At 40.0% G+C, this 18644-nt stretch overlaps 1 protein-coding gene across 1 annotated transcript in view; it reads right to left on the reverse strand.

Annotated features, from left to right (window-relative positions):
* PATJ (PATJ crumbs cell polarity complex component) overlaps positions 1-18644 on the reverse strand; it is a 332328-nt gene that overhangs the window by 19967 nt on the left and 293717 nt on the right. The window contains exons 37-42 of the mRNA XM_036256685.1: positions 16588-16735; positions 15396-15482; positions 11589-11694; positions 10838-10875; positions 6676-6798; positions 5821-5925 (exon numbers count right to left, since the gene is read on the reverse strand). Coding sequence (XP_036112578.1) covers positions 5821-5925; positions 6676-6798; positions 10838-10875; positions 11589-11694; positions 15396-15482; positions 16588-16735 — 607 coding nt within the window. The remainder of the gene's footprint in view (positions 1-5820; positions 5926-6675; positions 6799-10837; positions 10876-11588; positions 11695-15395; positions 15483-16587; positions 16736-18644) is intronic.

Genomic DNA, 18644 nt, shown 5'->3' on the forward strand with positions numbered 1-18644 from the left:
CCCCTTCCTGGCATCATTTAGCTTCTTATCCATCACGAACCCCACAGATCTTACCCCTGGTTACATAGTAGAATCACCTAGGAAACTTTAAAATATCCTGAAATCCGTGCCACATACCAGACCAATTAAATCGCTGGGGTGAGACCCAGGACCTGGTGATGGAATCAGCGATTTTATTGTGTAACCAAGGTTAAGAACTACTCACAATCCATTCCCTTAATGACACTCACATGTGCCTTTAGATGCTCATCCTGCACACTCTACCACAGCTTTTCAGTTCCCAACCCAATCCATCTTTCTCCTCTACTGGAATATTTCTGGACCCAACTGGTAACTGTGCTGATTTGTTCTAAGTTCATGTCCTCAGCTTGATCAGCTTGGCTCAGCAACATCAATGCAACCAACATGTACTGGGCATCTGCTCTGGGCTGGGCCCTGGGCTGGAGGCACAGGCATGGTCCCCACTTCGGATGCATTCATGGTCTTCAGGGGAACTGACTTAGACACTCCCTGTTCTTGGCTGAAGAGTTTCTAAACAAAGGGTTTCACAAAATTTAAAAAGAGGGGACGAGGATGAGGTGAGATGGGTATTCCAGGCATAGAGAAAAATATGTGCAAATCTTTTTCTTTTTTTATCCTCATTCAAGGACATTTTTTTGCATTTATCTTCAGATAGAGTGGGAGGGAGAGAGGGAGGAAGAGAGAGAGAGAAACATCCACGTGAAAGAGAGGTGAGTGGTTGCCACCCACATGACCCCAACCCGGGCCAGGGACAAACTGCAACCGAGGCACGAGCCCTTAGTGGGAACTAAACCCAGGACTCTGGTCCGTGGGCTGACACTCTAACCACTGAGCCATGCTGGCCGGGGCTATGTGCAAATCTTTACTCATCCCTAAATAAGGCACTGCTCCAGTGGGTCTCCCTGAGCTTGCCTCTAAATGAGCAGCATCAGCAATACCGGGGTGGGAGGGTTTGTTATTATAAATGCAAATTCGTGGATCCCGCCCCTCTCCTATAGAATCAGAACCTATGTTTGAAAACTGAACCTACTTAAAAAATCAAATTTATTCATGTAAATTTAAAAACTAAAAATGAGCCCTGGCTGGTTTGGCTCAGCGTTAGTGCGTCGGCCTACGGTCCAGAGAGACCCGGGTTCGGTTCCTGCTAAGGGCACGTACCTCAGTTGCAGTTTGTCCCCGGCCCTGGTTAGGTTGTGTGGGTGGCAGCCACTCGATGTGTCCCTTTCACGTCGATGTTTCTCTCTCTCTCTCTCCCTTCCACTCTATCTGAATAAAATATGGAAAAATGTTCTCAGGTGAGGATAAAAAAAAAACCCAAAAACCTAAAAATGATTCTACCATATTTAACAAGTCACCTTCTTTTCTTCTCCCTAATTTAGGAAGTGATTTTTCACTTCCTAAAAGTAATTATTTTTGTCTGGCCAGTGTGGCTCAGTGGTTGAGCATCGATCCATGCACCAAGAGGTTGCCAGTTAGATTCCCAGTCAGGACACATGCCCAGATTGTGGGCCAAATCCCCAGTGGGGGGCATGCAGGAGGCGGCCAATAGATGTTTTCTCTCATCGATGTTTTTCTCTCTCTCTCCCTTCCTCTCTCTTTAAAATCAATAAAACAAAAATTTTTTAAAATAAAACATAAAATAAAAGTAATTATTTTCAACCCTTTAAGCTGTTTCTTCTAGTATTTGCTCCCATATTTCTAAAAAATATGCTTTTACTTTTATCTTTTGAATTTTCGGTTTTAAATATCTGACCATGTCCTATTACAGAAGAAAAAGATTTACCTCTCTTATATTTTCCTTTCCACCAACACACCCCAAATCCCATGCTAACTAATGTTTTATGCATCATGGTACTTGGTTATATTGGTTTTATTATTATTACTTGGAATGTTTTTATAAATGTTATTTAATTGTTTTTTTTTTTTTTTTTTTGTGGTATGCGCCCCTAGCAGGAACCGAACCCGGGACTCTCTGGTCTGCAGGCCGATGCTCAACAGCTGAGCCAAACTGGCCAGGCTTAATTATTTTTTTAAACATATGTTTTTATTGATTTTTTTTTTTTAGAGAGAGAGGAAGGGAGAGATAGAAACATTGATGTGAGAGAGAAACATCGATCAGCTGCCTCATGCATGTCTCCCACCCTGGGGATCAAGCCCACAACCCTGGCATGTGCCCTGAGCAGGAATTGAACTAGGACCTCTGTCTGAGTCAATCCACTAAGCCACAACGGCCAGGCCATAAATGTTATTTGTATTGATCCAACTACTAAACTAGAATTACATTTCCTTTTTTTTTTCTGGTACAAATTTATTTTTCCCAAGGTTAATAATTATCTCATTTTGTTTACTTTTTAATATACTTATCACTAATTCAGCCCTAAACTTCCTAAATGATCTCAATCTTCCAATTCAGTTAAACATGAGATAATCTGTCTGTTGCTCTTTTTTTCTTCTTTAATGCAGAGGCATCTGTCTTGGAACTTTCTTCTCCTGCAACAATTTGGACAAGTTGTTTTCTATGCCTGCAACAACTGTCTCCGACTCACTGTTCCTTACACTGGCCCCACTGGTTTCCCCCCTTCTTGCTTTGCCTTTGTTGGAGTATATCCTAAACCAGTTTCTCAGAAATACACTGCTGAGAAAGAGCCAGGTGCCATAGGAATCTTTTGTTCTTTTGTGAGTAGCTTATACTTGTCTCCTTGAAAGTTTTAGAATGTATAAGGTATTCTTGTTTTATTTATCCTGCTCACCACTTAATAGACCTTAAGCTGAATTTATGTAATTTCTTTGTTATTTTTCTGTTTTTCTTTTTGTAACTCCTATTTGTTGGATATTGGATTTCCTGAATTAATCCTGTGTTTTATTTTTTCTCTTTCATTTTCGATCTAGGGCTCACAAGAGAAGTCACTCACTGTTTTCTAAATACTATCTTAATAAGTAAGACATGTCTCTCTCTCTGCTAACCAGTAGCTAGGCCCTTTTATTGCAGGGTTTTTGTTTGTTTGTGCTCTGGAGGAGGCCCTCAAATGGCCCCCAAACTACTTTGTAGCTAGACCCTTAATTAATGTCCCTGATTTCAGCCTCTCTTCTACCCTCCCTGCTTGCTGCGTCTCCAAGCCTTTGTCCTCTGTCTTTGTCTTCACTCTTTCATGGAACCAATATCTATGAAGTTTCATGTGGCAGGCAGTGTGCATGTCAACATTAAAAGCTGAGATGGCTTAATTTACCCGTTTCCAGCACTGACCACAGGCAGCACATCTCCTGTGCCTACCGGATGTCCCCAACTACAGCGTTCTCTTCTCTCCTAACACACTCCTCCTGAACTTCCTTGATTAGTTAATGCTACCTCAACTTATCCATTCTCTTATGCTCGAAAATGTTTGGAAAATCTCTTATAGGACCCAGAACAAGCCTCACAGATTCCTTTAGTGATAAAAACCCCTTATATGTTCTTTTTTATTGTCTATGTTCTCAAAAAATGTGTTAAAAAATTATTTTTAGCAGATAGCCTGAGTTACCTGATTCTACCCCAAAACGATTTTATAGTACTTCTATAGACAAAAGAAATTAACTGACAAATGCTCAAACTACAGAAACAAATATAACTGGAAATATTTCAAATGACCCCTCATAGCCTAATCAATCTCCACTGACCAATCTATAACTGGAATAAGAAACCACCAGACTTGAAGGTTAGGGATATCTACCTCCTTATTACATCTATAGCAATTTAAACTGTGGGGAGAAGCTTCTAGAAGTGCTGGTTGTCTCTTCCGCTCTTTCCCCCTTCTCCACCCTGCAGTCTGTTGACCCAGACCTTAATCTTCCCCGTGTAATTAGTAGTTGCTGACTGCTTCGCAGATACACTGACTAAAGTCTTTTCCACATCACCAGACATCATTAGCTGACCTTTGCGACTGTTCTGTCAATGGGCTGGCTCATCTGATAATATAAATCATTATCCAGTGACAAGTCAGCTGTGATCATTGGATTGCTGGTACCACTCCTTGCACATTGTTTTAATTAAATCAAATACACTGTGCAACTGAAGGGTGTCTGAGGCAGGACACGAGAGTTTCCTGGGCTTTGTGTCTAAAGCCTTTGGCAGCACATATGCTCCACACCCATAACTGTACGATGCAACTGTCAAAATCCCAAAGGAGTCCCCTGAGCTTTTAATAACACATGTTAAAAAAACAACTAATGTGATTAATGTAAGAGAACATTTTTGAAACCAAATGTCATTTTATTCTTAAAACAAAGAAATAGAAAAATTAAGGTACTCTTTCAAAAGTGTGTTCATGGTGGCAGTTTAGCTGAATGAAGGGTTAATTACACATGGAAGAGCATGAGTTTGTTTTCATTGAAGGTACTTTTCATAGTTAATGCTACACTTTCCCATTGTATCTTCAGTTCTTTGGGAAGAAGGTGGAGCTGAGCAAATTATATCAGTGTATGAAGATAGCAATACTACCAGGTTTTGCTAAGGGAAACATGTTTTTGTCTTGACATAGTTATCTGAAATAACTTCCTCTTGAAAGTCAGTGTAACTAACGGTTCGCAGATCGGAGGTTGAAGCGCTGCAGCTGTGCGGCCTCTAGGGGTCAGCCTACCTCGAAGGGAACTCAAGCACAGAGAACCAAGGGAAGGATTTGGAGGCTGTGACAAGGGCAGAGGGAGGAATGCCAGGAAATCCTGTAAGTTTCCACTGAAAGTGTAGACAAAGAGGAGAGGGGAAGCTGACTGCCTGTCCAGTCCACATAGTGTGTCAGTTTGTGTTCGACAACAACGTGGGGACCCAAGTCATTGAATAAATACCAAGTCATTGAATAAATAGGTTGTTGATCACATGAACTTCCTCAAAACGACTGATGGTATTTTTATGATTCCCTTCATACATGCTGAAAGCCACATACTTTTTTTCAGTGTCTGTTTTGGCTCTTCGGACTTAGACCATTGAGATGTGAGAGTTAAGCACCACAAATTGGTTCTCCCAAAAGTAATGGTTTTTCAATGTGAACTTATTTTAGGGCTAGAATGATCAGAGGGGTTGGCTAGCCCTCTCTCTAAGGTACAAATGGCAGGTTTACTTATTATTTTTTAACCTATAAACCATCAAATACAACTTTTGCTGTATGGTGATTATAATCACACATTTTGGGGAATCTAACCAAACTCACTGCCACTGCATGATATCAATCTCAGACACATTTGAAGTGTTGAGAATATAAGAAGAGGTAATTAACAGCACACCTCTTTTTTACTCCCTGGTATATTTCCCTCTGCCTCTGGACAATACTCTTCAGGACCACAGCTGATAAATAATCATCTGCCTTAGCTGATGACTACTATGCAGTGAGAATTTAACAGTGTTGGCAATCACTATGGTCCAGGAAAAAGAGCATTGTATTTCTCCCTTCTTTTAATGTGAGTGGAAGAAATGGCACTTGGGCAGTTCAGTAACAGTTTTTGGGCAGAAGAAAAGAAATCATTTCCTATTCCTTGCAAAACTCTGATTTACAAAAGAAAGCTGGAAGCTAAAAGCCTTGTTGATTTATCACGTGAAGCAAAGAGTAATTTTTCTCCCCTTGTTATGCTTTCATATAATCATGCTCACTGCCTGTATGGGTGGCATTAAAGAATTTCTGAATAAAAATAATAATTTCTTGCTTTCAACCTTCATAATTCACATCAGCCAGCACCCTGCTGGGCGGTGATGCCTACTGCCAGTGACGCTCAATCTTTTTTGCACGCCACTTATCTGCCTCGCGCAGCTGCGGGTTCCATTGATCGCAGTACCTGCAGGATAATGCGCCCGTAGGCGTTCTTCAGCAGATTAACCACATCCGCGTGAGACAGCCCATCCAGAGGTTCCCCATTAATGCTGACAATCCGATCTCCAACCTGGAAGTACAAAAGTGGTAGAAAATCACTATCATTAAGAAAAATTAAATTTGAGAAGAATGTTTAAAATTCTTTGGAAGTCATATTTCGCATTTGTGGCTATTGTGAGGATTCTGTGTTTCTACTGTGTGTGCATGTTCCGGAAGCAGGAGGAATTTTTATGGCTTTCTCCAAATACAGACCAATCACAGAAACAAGAAGGGGGTCAGATCTGATTATTAAAAGGCACGGCAGGCCACTTTTGTATTTTGGTAATGGTGGCGTTTCATACATCCATTTGCCAGTAATAGTGGGGTGTACAAATTAACTGCTCAATAAAGTTCTGATGAGGAAGCCAAATATTTTCCGCTTGATTTTTCTACTAAGTTAAAATTAAGGGGCATTGGGGGAAAAATGATAAAAACTTTGATTCTTTTGGTTGGAGGGAGATTCTAAGGTCAAATCACTCTCAGGTAAAAATCAAGTTTGGGTGGAATTGGGTGCTTAAAAAAAAACCTGGCATGGAGGGGGGGCTTTATAAATGAGCTGCAATTTCTTCTTTTATCGAGAAGCTTTGATACAAACAATAATATTTTTATATGCCCAAGGACCTAATGAATTTCAGGTATAAACTTTCTCCAAAGCATTCTGCCCTTAGCACGGGTCTCTGCCGGCTGTCGGAATTCCAACTTTAAACCAAGTGCCCGCCACTGCAGCTTCCTCTCCCACCCTCCACTCGCTGTTAGCACTTCGCCCGTCCCCTTTGTTTACTTTAAGCTTCTGTGTCCGCGCAGCCACACCGCTGGCCTGAATCATGGCAATAAATATTGGGATATCTCCTAAGGGACTTCCTTTTCCTCCAGCAATACTGATTCCAAGGGCATCACTGAGCTCCTAAAAAAAAGAAGCAAAACATAACACATAATGAATAAAGAGCCACAGTCTGATTGTCCCCTTATAGCTGCTGAACAAAAACACTCCGCCATGGAGGTCAAGGGAACATAGGAGTTAAGTGCAGGGCCTTTGGAGTCAGAAAGACCGGGTTTTAGCTGTAGATCTACTTAGCTGGGGAGTCTTCAGAAAGTTCCTTAACCTTGTAGAGATTTCATCTCGAGGCATAAAATGGGAAGACTACCATGTACTTCACAGTGTTGGTTTGAGGATTAAATGAGATGTTACAGTGCAGTCCTAGCCTACAAAAAAAGCTCAATAAAAGGAATAAAAGGCAATAGTAGGCTTGGCTGGTTTGGCTCAGCAGTTGGAGCGTCAGCCACTGGACCAGAGAGTCGCAGGTTGGGTTCCCGCTAAGGGCATGTACCATGTACCTCAGTTGCAGTTGGTCCCCGGGCCATGTTGGGGTCGTGTGGGTGGCAACTGGTCGATGTGTCTCTCTCACGTCGATGTGTCTCTCTCTTTTCTTCCCACTCTATCTAAAGATGAATGCAAAAATGTCCTCGGGTGAGGATAAAAAAAATAAATAAGGCGATAGTAGGACCCTGGCTGGATAGCTCAGTTGGTTAGAACATTGTCTAGATATGCCAATGTTGCAGGTTTGAGCCCTGGTCAGGGCACATATAAGAAACAATCAGTGAATGCATAAATAAGTGGAACAACAAATCTCTCTTTCTCCCCCACTTCCTCTCTCTCAAATCAATTAAAAAAAAAAAAAGGCAATAGTAGGAGTGAAAAAACAATACCCTATGCTACTGCTCAGTTTAGTGGCCAATTTTGATGCAGACTTGGCAAGTATGTTCTCATATGGTGTTTATAATTAAACTGCCACACATATCATGCTCTTGGGGGTGTGAACAAACATACTTGGCTCTAAACGAGCTACACGACTGCGTTAAAACAAAGGATGTTAGAGGACACTCACTATAATGGCAGCAGAGTTCAGAGAGAGAAGTAAAATGTGACAGGAAATGTTGCTTAAGATCATTAGGTGAGGCATCATGGTTCACTCGGACCCTGGTGAGAGATCCTGGCTTTAGTCCAGGTTTCCCCCACATTTCTATTATAGGGTCAGTATTTTAAACATTATGAAGGGAACAAATGACAAGTTCCAGATTTTGTATGGTGGTGTGCACACACTATAGCATATCTTTCCTGCTGATTAAAATGAAGGTGTCAAAATAACAACAAAAAACAACCCAACTACCTGAGGCTTCTGAAAAGTAAAGAAACTCAAAATGTGGTGCAAAGCCACAACTCGGAGAAACTACAGCAGGGATGGATGTCCCAAATGTGCTCCTGGCAGCACTGTCCTGAGGGCGAGACACAGGCAGGGGCTGGAGAAGTGGAGCACAGGGCTAACATTCGGATAGAAATCCCATCTTTCTGGTCAGAGGAATCAGGAGAAAGAGCCCCGGGGGTCGGAGAATAAAGGAAGAAAACTAGAGTAGAGAGACCTGGAGAAGGGATCCGCTAACTCTGAGTGAACCCACAGGATGCTCAGGCGCAATTCTAAGCTATCCATGAGTGAAACAGACCCAAACTGGAGAACTGGACCACCACTCACAAAAGGGGAGACAGAACGTGTAGTCTCAACTCACCTGGGTTGACTGCATCCTGTTATACTATATGTATAACATCCATGGGGTCCAGGATAAAATTCTAAATTACTCAACATGCAAAAAACCAGGAACATATGATCAATTAAAAAAAAAGATTGATTGGAGAGAGAGGGAGAAGAAGAGAGAGAGAAACATTGATGTGAGAGGGACACACTGACTGGTTGCTTCCCACATGACCTTGTCCAGGGCCGGAGTACGGACTGCAACTGAGGTACCTGTCCTTGAACAGAATCGAACCCGTGACTCATTGACCACTGAACCAAACTGTCCAGGGCTGAACTTTCTTCTTAACCCAAGTGTGGGAGAATATAGTTGGTAGGAGCAGGCTTTTTTCTTTTGTTTAAATAAAAGCTTATAAAAACAAATAGCTGAAATGACTAAGAAAACAAAATGACATTTTATAACTCTTGAAATAAGGAGAAATTTATGTAATAATTTGGTTTTGTTCAAATCCATCATGAAGTTTTCTTAATTTATCCATAATTATGCACATCTTGGTACATTTAACTCCCCCATCACAGGAACATCTGAGTTGCCACTCTGGTGGAAAGATATTGGGAACAAATAAAGCAGATATAGACAGAGATGTAGCCAATAATAATGGATGCCACTTCCTGGTCATTCATGATATACTAGGTACTATGCTAAATATACTGTATGCATTACTTCATTTGATCCACACAATAATACTTACCTGGTGAGTTAAATAGTGTTATCTTCCCCATTCTACAGATGAGAAAACTGAGGTTAACTTGCCAAAGATAACAGAGCTAATAGTAGACTACCTTCAAACACAGCAATGATAGACTCCAGAGAACTAAGCTATGTTGGATATCACTTTACTGCAGTTAAATGATTACAACAAGGTCATAATTTTTTTTTTTTACTACTTTTTGAACCCCAAATTTAATGGTCAAAGTGATCAAAATAGAAGTCTACTTTCTAATATTCTGGGTATCACACAGGAGTTTGAAATTCAGAATTTGACAAATGTATGAACTGAAATGCATCTCTCTCTCTTTTTTTTATTAATGGGAGGGAGAGAGGGAAGAAGAGAGAAAGAGAAACATCGACATGAGAGAGACACATCAACTGGCTGCCATCCACACAACCTCAATCGGGGCCGGGGACAAACTGCAACCGAGGCATGTGCCCTTAGTGGGAACCGAACCTGGGTCTCTCTGGACCATGGGCTGACGCTTTAACCACTGAGCCAAATGGGCCAGGGCCTGAAATGCATCTTATATAATCTTCTCAGGAGGGCAATTTAGCAATATGTAGAAAAGCCTTTAACAACAATTATGGCTTTTGACTCAACAATTTTATTTCTAGAAGTTAATCCTGAGACAATCACTCATGATATGGGCAAAAAAGAAAATACAAAGATATTTTGCTAAAGAAGATAACAAAAGTTGAGAAATATGCAAATTGTTTTATAAGAGGAAGCTGGCTAAGAAAATTATAGCACATTCACATGATGGAATATTATATATCCAATAAAAATCATGCTATATGCCAGTGATTTTCATGGCACACATACACTAATGACTAAAATTCTGTGGCAAACCAAAATAATATATTTTTTGCAGACCTGACAAAAAAATAGGTATAAATTATTTATTTAATTTTTTATCCTCACCCGAGGACATTTTCCATCTTTGTTCAGGTAGAGTGGGAGGAAGAGAGAGAGAGAGAAACATCGACGTGAAATGGACACATCGAGTGGCTGCCTCTCTCCCGACCCCAACTGGTGCCTGGGACAAACTGCAACTGAGGTATGTGCCCTCAGTGAGAACTGAACCCAGGGCTCTCTGGACCACAGGCCGATGCTCTAACCACTGAGTCAAACTGGCCAGGGCGGTATAAATTTTTATTTATTCACACTGAACAGCTATTGTTGGGTTGGCTGTTCTCATTTTTTTATTTGACAATATAAGGGAAAAAAAGGTCAGTGCCTCCAACTAAACAGTCAGATACTGCATGTTTTAAGAATTCTTGTGGCACACCAGTTGAAAATCACTATGTGCTGTTAAAAAATACTTATTGGCATGGCTAAAAGTTCTTGCTTTAAAATAAAATTTTAAAAAGTTACAAGAGTATTTCTAACATGATACCATTTTTTGTTTTGTAAAACTTCAAGTACATGCACAAAATGTAGTGGATGGGATGTACCAAAAAATTCATGTGGTCATCTATGTGCTTGACGATGCTTCTCTAAGCCTGTTTATGTTACACAGACCACATATTTATTCATACCTTAAAGGAGCACACTAACAATCCAACCAGTTGTTATAAGGGGAAAATGTACATCTTATGCAAATGTAACACAAACCAGAAAAATAGCAAAATAACTGACTTACCCTGATTATCTCAACGGTCCTTGGTCCCATATCTGTGCCTATCAATAAAGAAGCAATGCAATGAACTTTTAATATTAAGAAATAATATATGTAGGATATAATATTATCTCCTGAAAATGGTATCATTTTCTAGGCCTTTCAAGAAAGAATACCGAAGCAAACAGGCATTATACCCTTTCTCAAAATCCATTGATCAGGGGCTATGTCTTCTATTTTAAAGAGGTCCTCTCTGTCTGAGACAGATGTGGCCGTAATCCTCTGGTCTGACAGAAGCTGATGGACTGTAGCAGTAGCTGCCTGAAATGTGGTGGTTAAATGGCTTGGAAGTAAGCCATTTGTGGTTTTAGACCTTTTTCTGACTTAATCAAAGACAACCATCTACCCAAAGAAAGACTTAAAAATACCCTTGCCCTATCCCACCCGACTGGTATATGCACTTCTGACCTTCCTTGAGTGACCAGTCATTTTATAATTTTTTTCTTTGTACATGATTTTACTTTAGGAAACACTTTAGGTTTTGGCTTTCCCACTTTTCATGTGATTGGTGCCAAGTTAAAGGCACAGCTCGGAAATGAATCTCTGTGGCTTTACGTCCTTTAGAACAGGCCTTTCCAAAAGCTTGGGGCTTGTGTCACCAAGTGCAAAGATTTAAACATATTTACTTAAAGGTAAAACTATTGTTTTAAAAAATGTTAATATTTTTTAAAATTGGGTAACGGGATGCCTTGTTGGAGGGGTGTTGGAGGAGTACCTGGGTTTTTGGGGGAAGGATCTGAAGCTCTCTTGGTGCCGACCAGGTTCTGCAGGCTGGTGATGACAGGCGCGAGGGACGGAGGGAAGCTGCTGTGCTGACTCCCCTGGGAAGGAAACCCCGGGTCAGCTGTGCTGAGACACACACTTGGTCTCCAACTTTCACACTTAGTAATTAGTGTTTTAATTACTGAAGTAGCCATAACCATGCAATAGAAAATTCTTAACAGGCTAAAAAAGAAAACAGAAATTACCCACTCACTTTCTTACCACCCTAACACAATCCCATGTAACACTTCTCCGTTATATGTGCTTCCATGTATGGCTTCAATCATCAAGGAAGAAAATATAATTTAAGCTTTTCTTCCTCAACTGAAATAAAAACCATTTTCCGAAGCTGTTACACAGTATTTCTGTATGACAGTTATGGCGCTATGTGTTATCTGGGGCTAGAGTCAACACTGACTCTCTTACCATCCAAACTATACAATCGATTTTGCTAAAACAAGCATAATAAAACCTTGATTAATAAAAATTGGACCAACTGGAACTCTCAGTTGTAGGAGAAAGCAGCAAATATCCTGGGAATGTGTTGTTTTAGTAATATGTTAAATTAGTTTTTCTCAAAGATTTTCCTAGCGTCAGGAATAATTCAACTAAATCTGCTGTACTTCCATTACTGCCCCTTTATCTAAGTAAATATTTGAGGTTTACAATGTAAAGTCATGTACGGCTAATGGTTATTCAGTGAAAATCATACACAGTGAAGGACCTTTTCAGTGTAGAACACAATGTCACCAGTAACGAGTCAAGATTTTTTTCTTCCAAATTATCAAGGTTATGCCCAATTGCCTCAAAACTTTAAACTAAACCTAAGATAACAATGATCACCTGATGAATTATAATTTAAACCACTTCCTTAATTCTATGATATAAGCTGTTTAATATTTTAACATTCTTTAAATATGAAAGTTTTCAAGTATAAAGAAAAAGCAGACATATGTACACACACCTAGATTCCACAATGAATACTTTGCTACATTGTCCTTTTTACATATTTATTCATCTATTCATGACTCAATTTGGTTTTTTTTTTAAAGTTCATTTCGAAGTAAATTATAGATATTGGTATACTTCACAATGAATATATGTAAGGCAGTATTTTTATATTTTCCTGAAAGAATATGATTTAAATCAGTGGTGTTACAATAGATAACTACTCAGAATTGAGTAAGCACAACATACAACTTTTGCCTAAAAAAATCTCAGAACAATGTGTTTGCCGAGGCCTTTATAAATACGGACTTTGTCTGGCAGTGTTCCCTCAGTTATCTGAGGAAAAGACTTCTTTTCCATTACACACTTTCTTCTGCAGAGTAGATACTCTTTTCTGGTTGGTGGACAAAGACATCTTCCAAAAAGAGGCGTGGTGGCCCTAAGGCTAGAAGATCTCTCTTAATGAACACACTTTCTCTAGGCCAACTTAACAAGTTAAAATTTTCCTTAACTCTCAAAAGAAGGCCTCTATCTCCCTATGTTATAATTGCCCAGAAATAAATCTGTACCCCTAGTGGGTCCTAGGTCTACAGATGAAAATGTCTGGAAATGGGATCTGCTTTATCTCAGTCTGGGTCATGGGCTGACCTTGAACTCAAGATGGAGGATGCTTCCTTTTCACAGGCCTTCTTCCACTTGGCCAAATATCAGTGCAAACTCTCACATCATTGCAGACATAATTTTAAAAACAAAGTAAGGATAAAATATATTTACTGTTTTTCTTAGGATTGAATTAAACATCTACCCTTTGAAATAAAAAGTCTGTGCAAAAAGATTAGATAGAAATATTTGATACTTTGTCCCAGGTTTCCAAAATATGACAGCACACGTTTATATATCATTTAAATGGTAATGGTGGTTTTGTTGACATTTAATGACAGAGCGTCTAAATTTGTTTGCTCTATATTTAACCTGAGTGTGAACTTTATTTATTTATTTTATTATTATTATTATTGTTAATTCTCACCAGAGGATATTTTTCCACTGATTGTTTAGATAGAGTGGGAGAGAGAAGGGGAGAGAGACAGAGAGAAATACTGAAGTGAGAGAGACGCATGGATTGATCGCCTCCTGTATGACTCTGACAGGGGCTGGGGATCGAACCCACAACCCAGGTACATGCCTTTGACCAAGAATTGAACCCACAACCCTTTGGTCCATGGGTTGACACTCTAACTGCTGAGCCAAACTGGCCAGGGCAAATGTGAACTTTATTAATCACTAAGACACTCATATATACTCCTCAAGGACAGAAACTCAGTTCTACCCACCATCTCACCTGTGAATCCAAACTTTTCTTAAAACACTGGAATTCCTTGTACCTCTTTGGATCTGTGCATATGCTACTCCCTCTCTCTGGGATGTTTTCTCCCTCTTTTCAACCTAAGAAACTCCTTTTGGAGTGAGACCCTATGGAACCTCTTCTATGTACCTCTCATGTATGCTCCAGAAAGAAACATTTCATCTCCAGTATAGTTCATCCTGCATTCCAACTCATTGCATATAATGAGGCTTTAATGAAATCACTCAATAAATGCACCTTCCATTAAGAAAGAGCTGAGACAACTATTTTTGCATCTCAAGTTCCCACTGTTGATACAAGTCTGGCCACAATCATCACCAACCATTCACTCCTGGAATCTCATTGCAGCATTGTGTCTTACAGTATACGTGATATTTACTGCCAATTACCTAAGTCAGAAATGAAAAACAAAAAAACAAACAAACAAACAAACCTTCTAAACCTAACATGATGTTATTGGGTTTGACTGCTTTGAGGATTCCTTTAGACAAGTCTGCTAGTTTGTGATGCTATCTGAACAACAGTATTTTTCTTCACTCATTTTCTAACACCAATGAGGCAAAGGAGACAGCTAATAGCATTCCAAAAGCACCTGTGTGCTAACCATAAAATCCAAGTATTCTGAACAGAGGCCTTGGACAGGCTTTAGAGTCTGAGGCAACCAGGGAGGAGACCAAAAGTCATGCTTTTAACCTCAAAACAAAGGCCCATCTATAACCCACAAAGGGGACTTGGGGTAACATGTATGTTTCTATAGTTTTATTATATACCAAAAAGGACTAAAAATATAGTCTACCGTCTTGATTTTTTTCAGCCATTACAATAATTAAAAACAAAACAAAACAGTGAAATATACTTTGTTTAAAAAAAAAAAAGTGGCACTTACATCAGCCTTGCAAATAAACATAAGATGTTTGCTAACCCACAAAATGTCACCCATTAAGGCCCCCTTCCCACAGGAGAAACTCTCACATTTTGCTCTCCTAGGAATATACCATTAATTGCCCTCAGCATGTGTGAGTGGCTATTCACAAGTTAACTTTATAGCAATATTTAATTGAATGAATAGAACAATGTTGTGCTAATGAGGGTCAAATTGCCACCAGATGTTGCTTCTTTCTTATTTTTTTCTTTTTTTAAATAAACACAGCTGTGTACACACATGCAAGGGCACTACAGAACTAATAGTGGGGGAGAGAAGTGGTCCTAAGAAAACATTTGCAGGCCATAATGGAGAGAAAAATCTAGAGATTAATGAATTTCCATCCCACCTTTCATTTTTATTTCAAACACATTAAAACACACTGAACTTGGTATTGTGAATATGTTGTATATTACACATTACTGTAATACTGTACGTTATAGGGTACTTCCCCACTTATGAAATGGGGAACTTCCTGTGAAAGGGGACAGGTGAGTGAGTCAGTCTGATGGGAAACCGTCAACAACCTGACTGTTCTGTGAGGTCTTCCTTGAGGAGGTCCAGGAGCCAGCACGCAGTCTTCCAATCTCTAGCTGCACAAGTCCCTGCGCACACTTGGGAACACAAGAAAAGAACAGCAGTAAAAACCAGTAGCATTTATGGTTGAAGTTATCATAGCAGAGCCTCCACTCATCTCTGCAGCCAAGAACTGTACATGGGTGATGAAGGCAACAGGAAAAAAGGAAATTCAGTAATCAAAAAAGAAATCACACAAAATAACAAAAATTTATCAACTCAGTGGTATTCATCTCATGACTTCATGACTTTAAACGTGTTAAAACAATTACATTTCAATTCACCTCTTTTCTCTTCCAAATAAAAGTATTTATGAGTGGTGAGATAACGAAGAAAAAGTGGTGAAAAGGAAGACAGTAAAAACAAAGAAGTAATCTACAAATGCAAATCCTCTCGAGTAATAATTGACAGTTGACTGTATTAGGAAGTCAGGACTTAAAAACAAACAAAATTCATTTGTCTTTGCAAAAGCTCCCACAGCTATGTGTAAAACACAATAAAATGTACCTTGTTACAGTTGAATGAAAATTTATAAGAATTTTTATTAACCAGTTTCTTCTAAAGGAGGTAGGATCCACGTGGCAGAGATACTTGGAAGTGCATCTCTACAGCTTCAGGAAGAGACAGCTTGGGTGGTAGGAAAGACACTGGAGCAGAGTACTGTGGTCTTGGGCATGCCCTTCTGCTTTTTTTCAGACTTTATTTGTGACATGAAGGAATTGGTCTAGATAGTCTCTAACATTCCTTCAAGTGAGGAAAGCTGGATTTGATGAGTTCACGGTAATGTGCTCTCTGCCCTAGCCCTAGGGGAGGATGAACTTGGGATTCCAGGAGAGCCCATCTCATCAAATGCATTTAGAGGACAATATGGACACCTGGAATTCTCCCAGTTATGAATACATAGCTTAAAAATCCCAAAATAGGGTTCTGTTTAATCCTTCTAGTCTAACAGCTTTCTTTCTTTCTTTGAAAATAAGTTTTCTTTTAAAGCTATTCCTGGTTGGTTAAAACAACCAGAGATTAGATTTCCAGTGGAAAGTAGAGTCACATATCATCCATCCCATTTTGTAACCACACTAGATTAGAACTGCTTCCAGTGGACTTCAGTTGCACAGCTCGGCAGAAAGCAGCCCAGGGACTCACCTTGAGGATGGTGGCCACTGTCTCCTGTGAGGCATTTCTCACATCCTCTCCATTCACAGATAAGATCTGATCTCCCTGAATCAATCGCCCATCCAGGTCTGCGGCTCCACCTTTCACGATGTCAGAGATAAACACTCCGTTTCCATTTCTGCGAATACCATAAAGCAGTGGGTATTGGCACAACTTAATATTCCTTTATCAAATCTGAGATTACTAACATTCTAGATAGATTCACTAAGTTCTGAAACTTGGAACAAGGGCCCTACAAAGTCATCTCATTCAACAGTACCCACTAATGGCCCAGATGATAAACCTCAGAGTGCTTACCCTTTAAATAGTTTATGCCTATTTATGCTGCCTATTGTAATATTCACTTTTATTGGCCCAAGGGCATAATTTCTGCAAGAGGATAATTTTAGTGAAATGAAATGGAAATTCACTTTAAAAAGTGGAGTTAAGTACTCTGAAAATGTACAGGTCATTTCCTTAGAGATCAGTTCAATTATTCGCATCTGATCTATATCTAGTATCTCCTCATACTCTCTTTTCTGAACATTATTACTTCAAGGTTTTAATTATATTTATTTGATGAATAAATAAATAGATGTCTCAAAGTTCAAGAGGTTAAAATGGACCGACCTTAAAAAGTTTCCCTCTCACCTCTGTTCCCTGGTCCCAAGTTCCCTTCTCATAGGTAACTAATGTTACCTATTTCTTGGATATCTATATCCTGTATATACACAGCAAATGCATGTGTGTATCGTACACATGTGTGTAAATGAATATGCATGCACATACATGCTCGTTTCCCTCCAGTTTTGTTTTCTTTTTTTCTTTTTATCCTCACCCGAGGACATTTTTCCATTTTTTGTTCAGGTAGAGTGGGAGGGAGAGAGAGGAACAGAGGGAGAGAGAGAAACATCAATGTGAAAGGAACACACCGAGTGGCTACCACCCGCACAACCAACCAGGGCCGGGGACAAACTGCAACCGAGGTACGTGCCCTTAGCGGGAACCGAACCCGGGTCTCTCTGCACCGCAGGCCGACGCTCTAACCACTGTGCCAAACCGGCCAGGGCCAGTTTTGTTTTCTTTAACTTCACTTTTTCCACAGAATTAACCTTGGCAAATGGTCTTTATTGGCACTTGGAGCTTCCTCATTGGTTTTTAGGGCTGCATACTAGTTTATGGATGTCTTTTAATTTCATTTATCAGTAAACAATGGATGTACACATAGGTTACTTCCATTCTTTATCTAATGCAAACAAGGTACGATGAATAACATATCTACAAGCATATATTTAGAATACATTCCTAGTTGTGGAATTGCTAGTCAAAGAATTGTGAATGTTGAGAGCGTATATCTAATCCTTTGCAGTGAACTTTTTGTGCTAAGGAATGTAAATGTTTCTTTAAAAACTCAATCTGAGCCCTGGCTGGTTTGGCTCAGCGGTTAGAGCGTCAGCCTGCGGTCCGGAGAGACCCGGGTTCGGTTCCCGCTAAGGGCACGTACCTTGGTTGCAGTTTGTCCCCGGCCCTGGTTGGGTCGTGTGGGTGGCAACCACTCGATGTATCGCTTTCACATTGATGTTTCTCTCTCTCTCTCCCACTCTATCTGAACAAAGTATCGAAAAATGTCCTCGGGTGAGGATAAAAAAATAAAAATAAAATAAACTATTAAAAAAAAAAAGTTTAAAAAAAAAAAAAAAAAAAACAACTCAATCTGAGCCCTGGCCAGTTTGGCTCAGCGGTTAGAGCGTCGGCCTGCGGTCTGGAGAGACCCGGGTTCAGTTCCCGCTAAGGGCACGTACTTCGGTTGCAGTTTGTCCCCGGCCCTGGTTGGTCGTGCGGGTGGCAGCCACTCGATGTGTCCCTTCACGTCGATGTTTCTCTCTCTCTCCCTTCCTCTCTCTCCCTCCCACTCTATCTGTACAAAAAATGGAAAAATATCCTTGGGTGAGGATAAAAACAAAAACAAAAACAAAAAAACCTCAATCTGAGCCCAGCAGGCGTGGCTCAGTGGTTGAGCATCAATCCATGTACCAAGAGGTCACTGG

This window comes from Molossus molossus, unplaced genomic scaffold, assembly GCF_014108415.1.
Source record: "Molossus molossus isolate mMolMol1 unplaced genomic scaffold, mMolMol1.p scaffold_m16_p_12, whole genome shotgun sequence".
Lineage (NCBI taxonomy): Eukaryota > Metazoa > Chordata > Mammalia > Chiroptera > Molossidae > Molossus > Molossus molossus.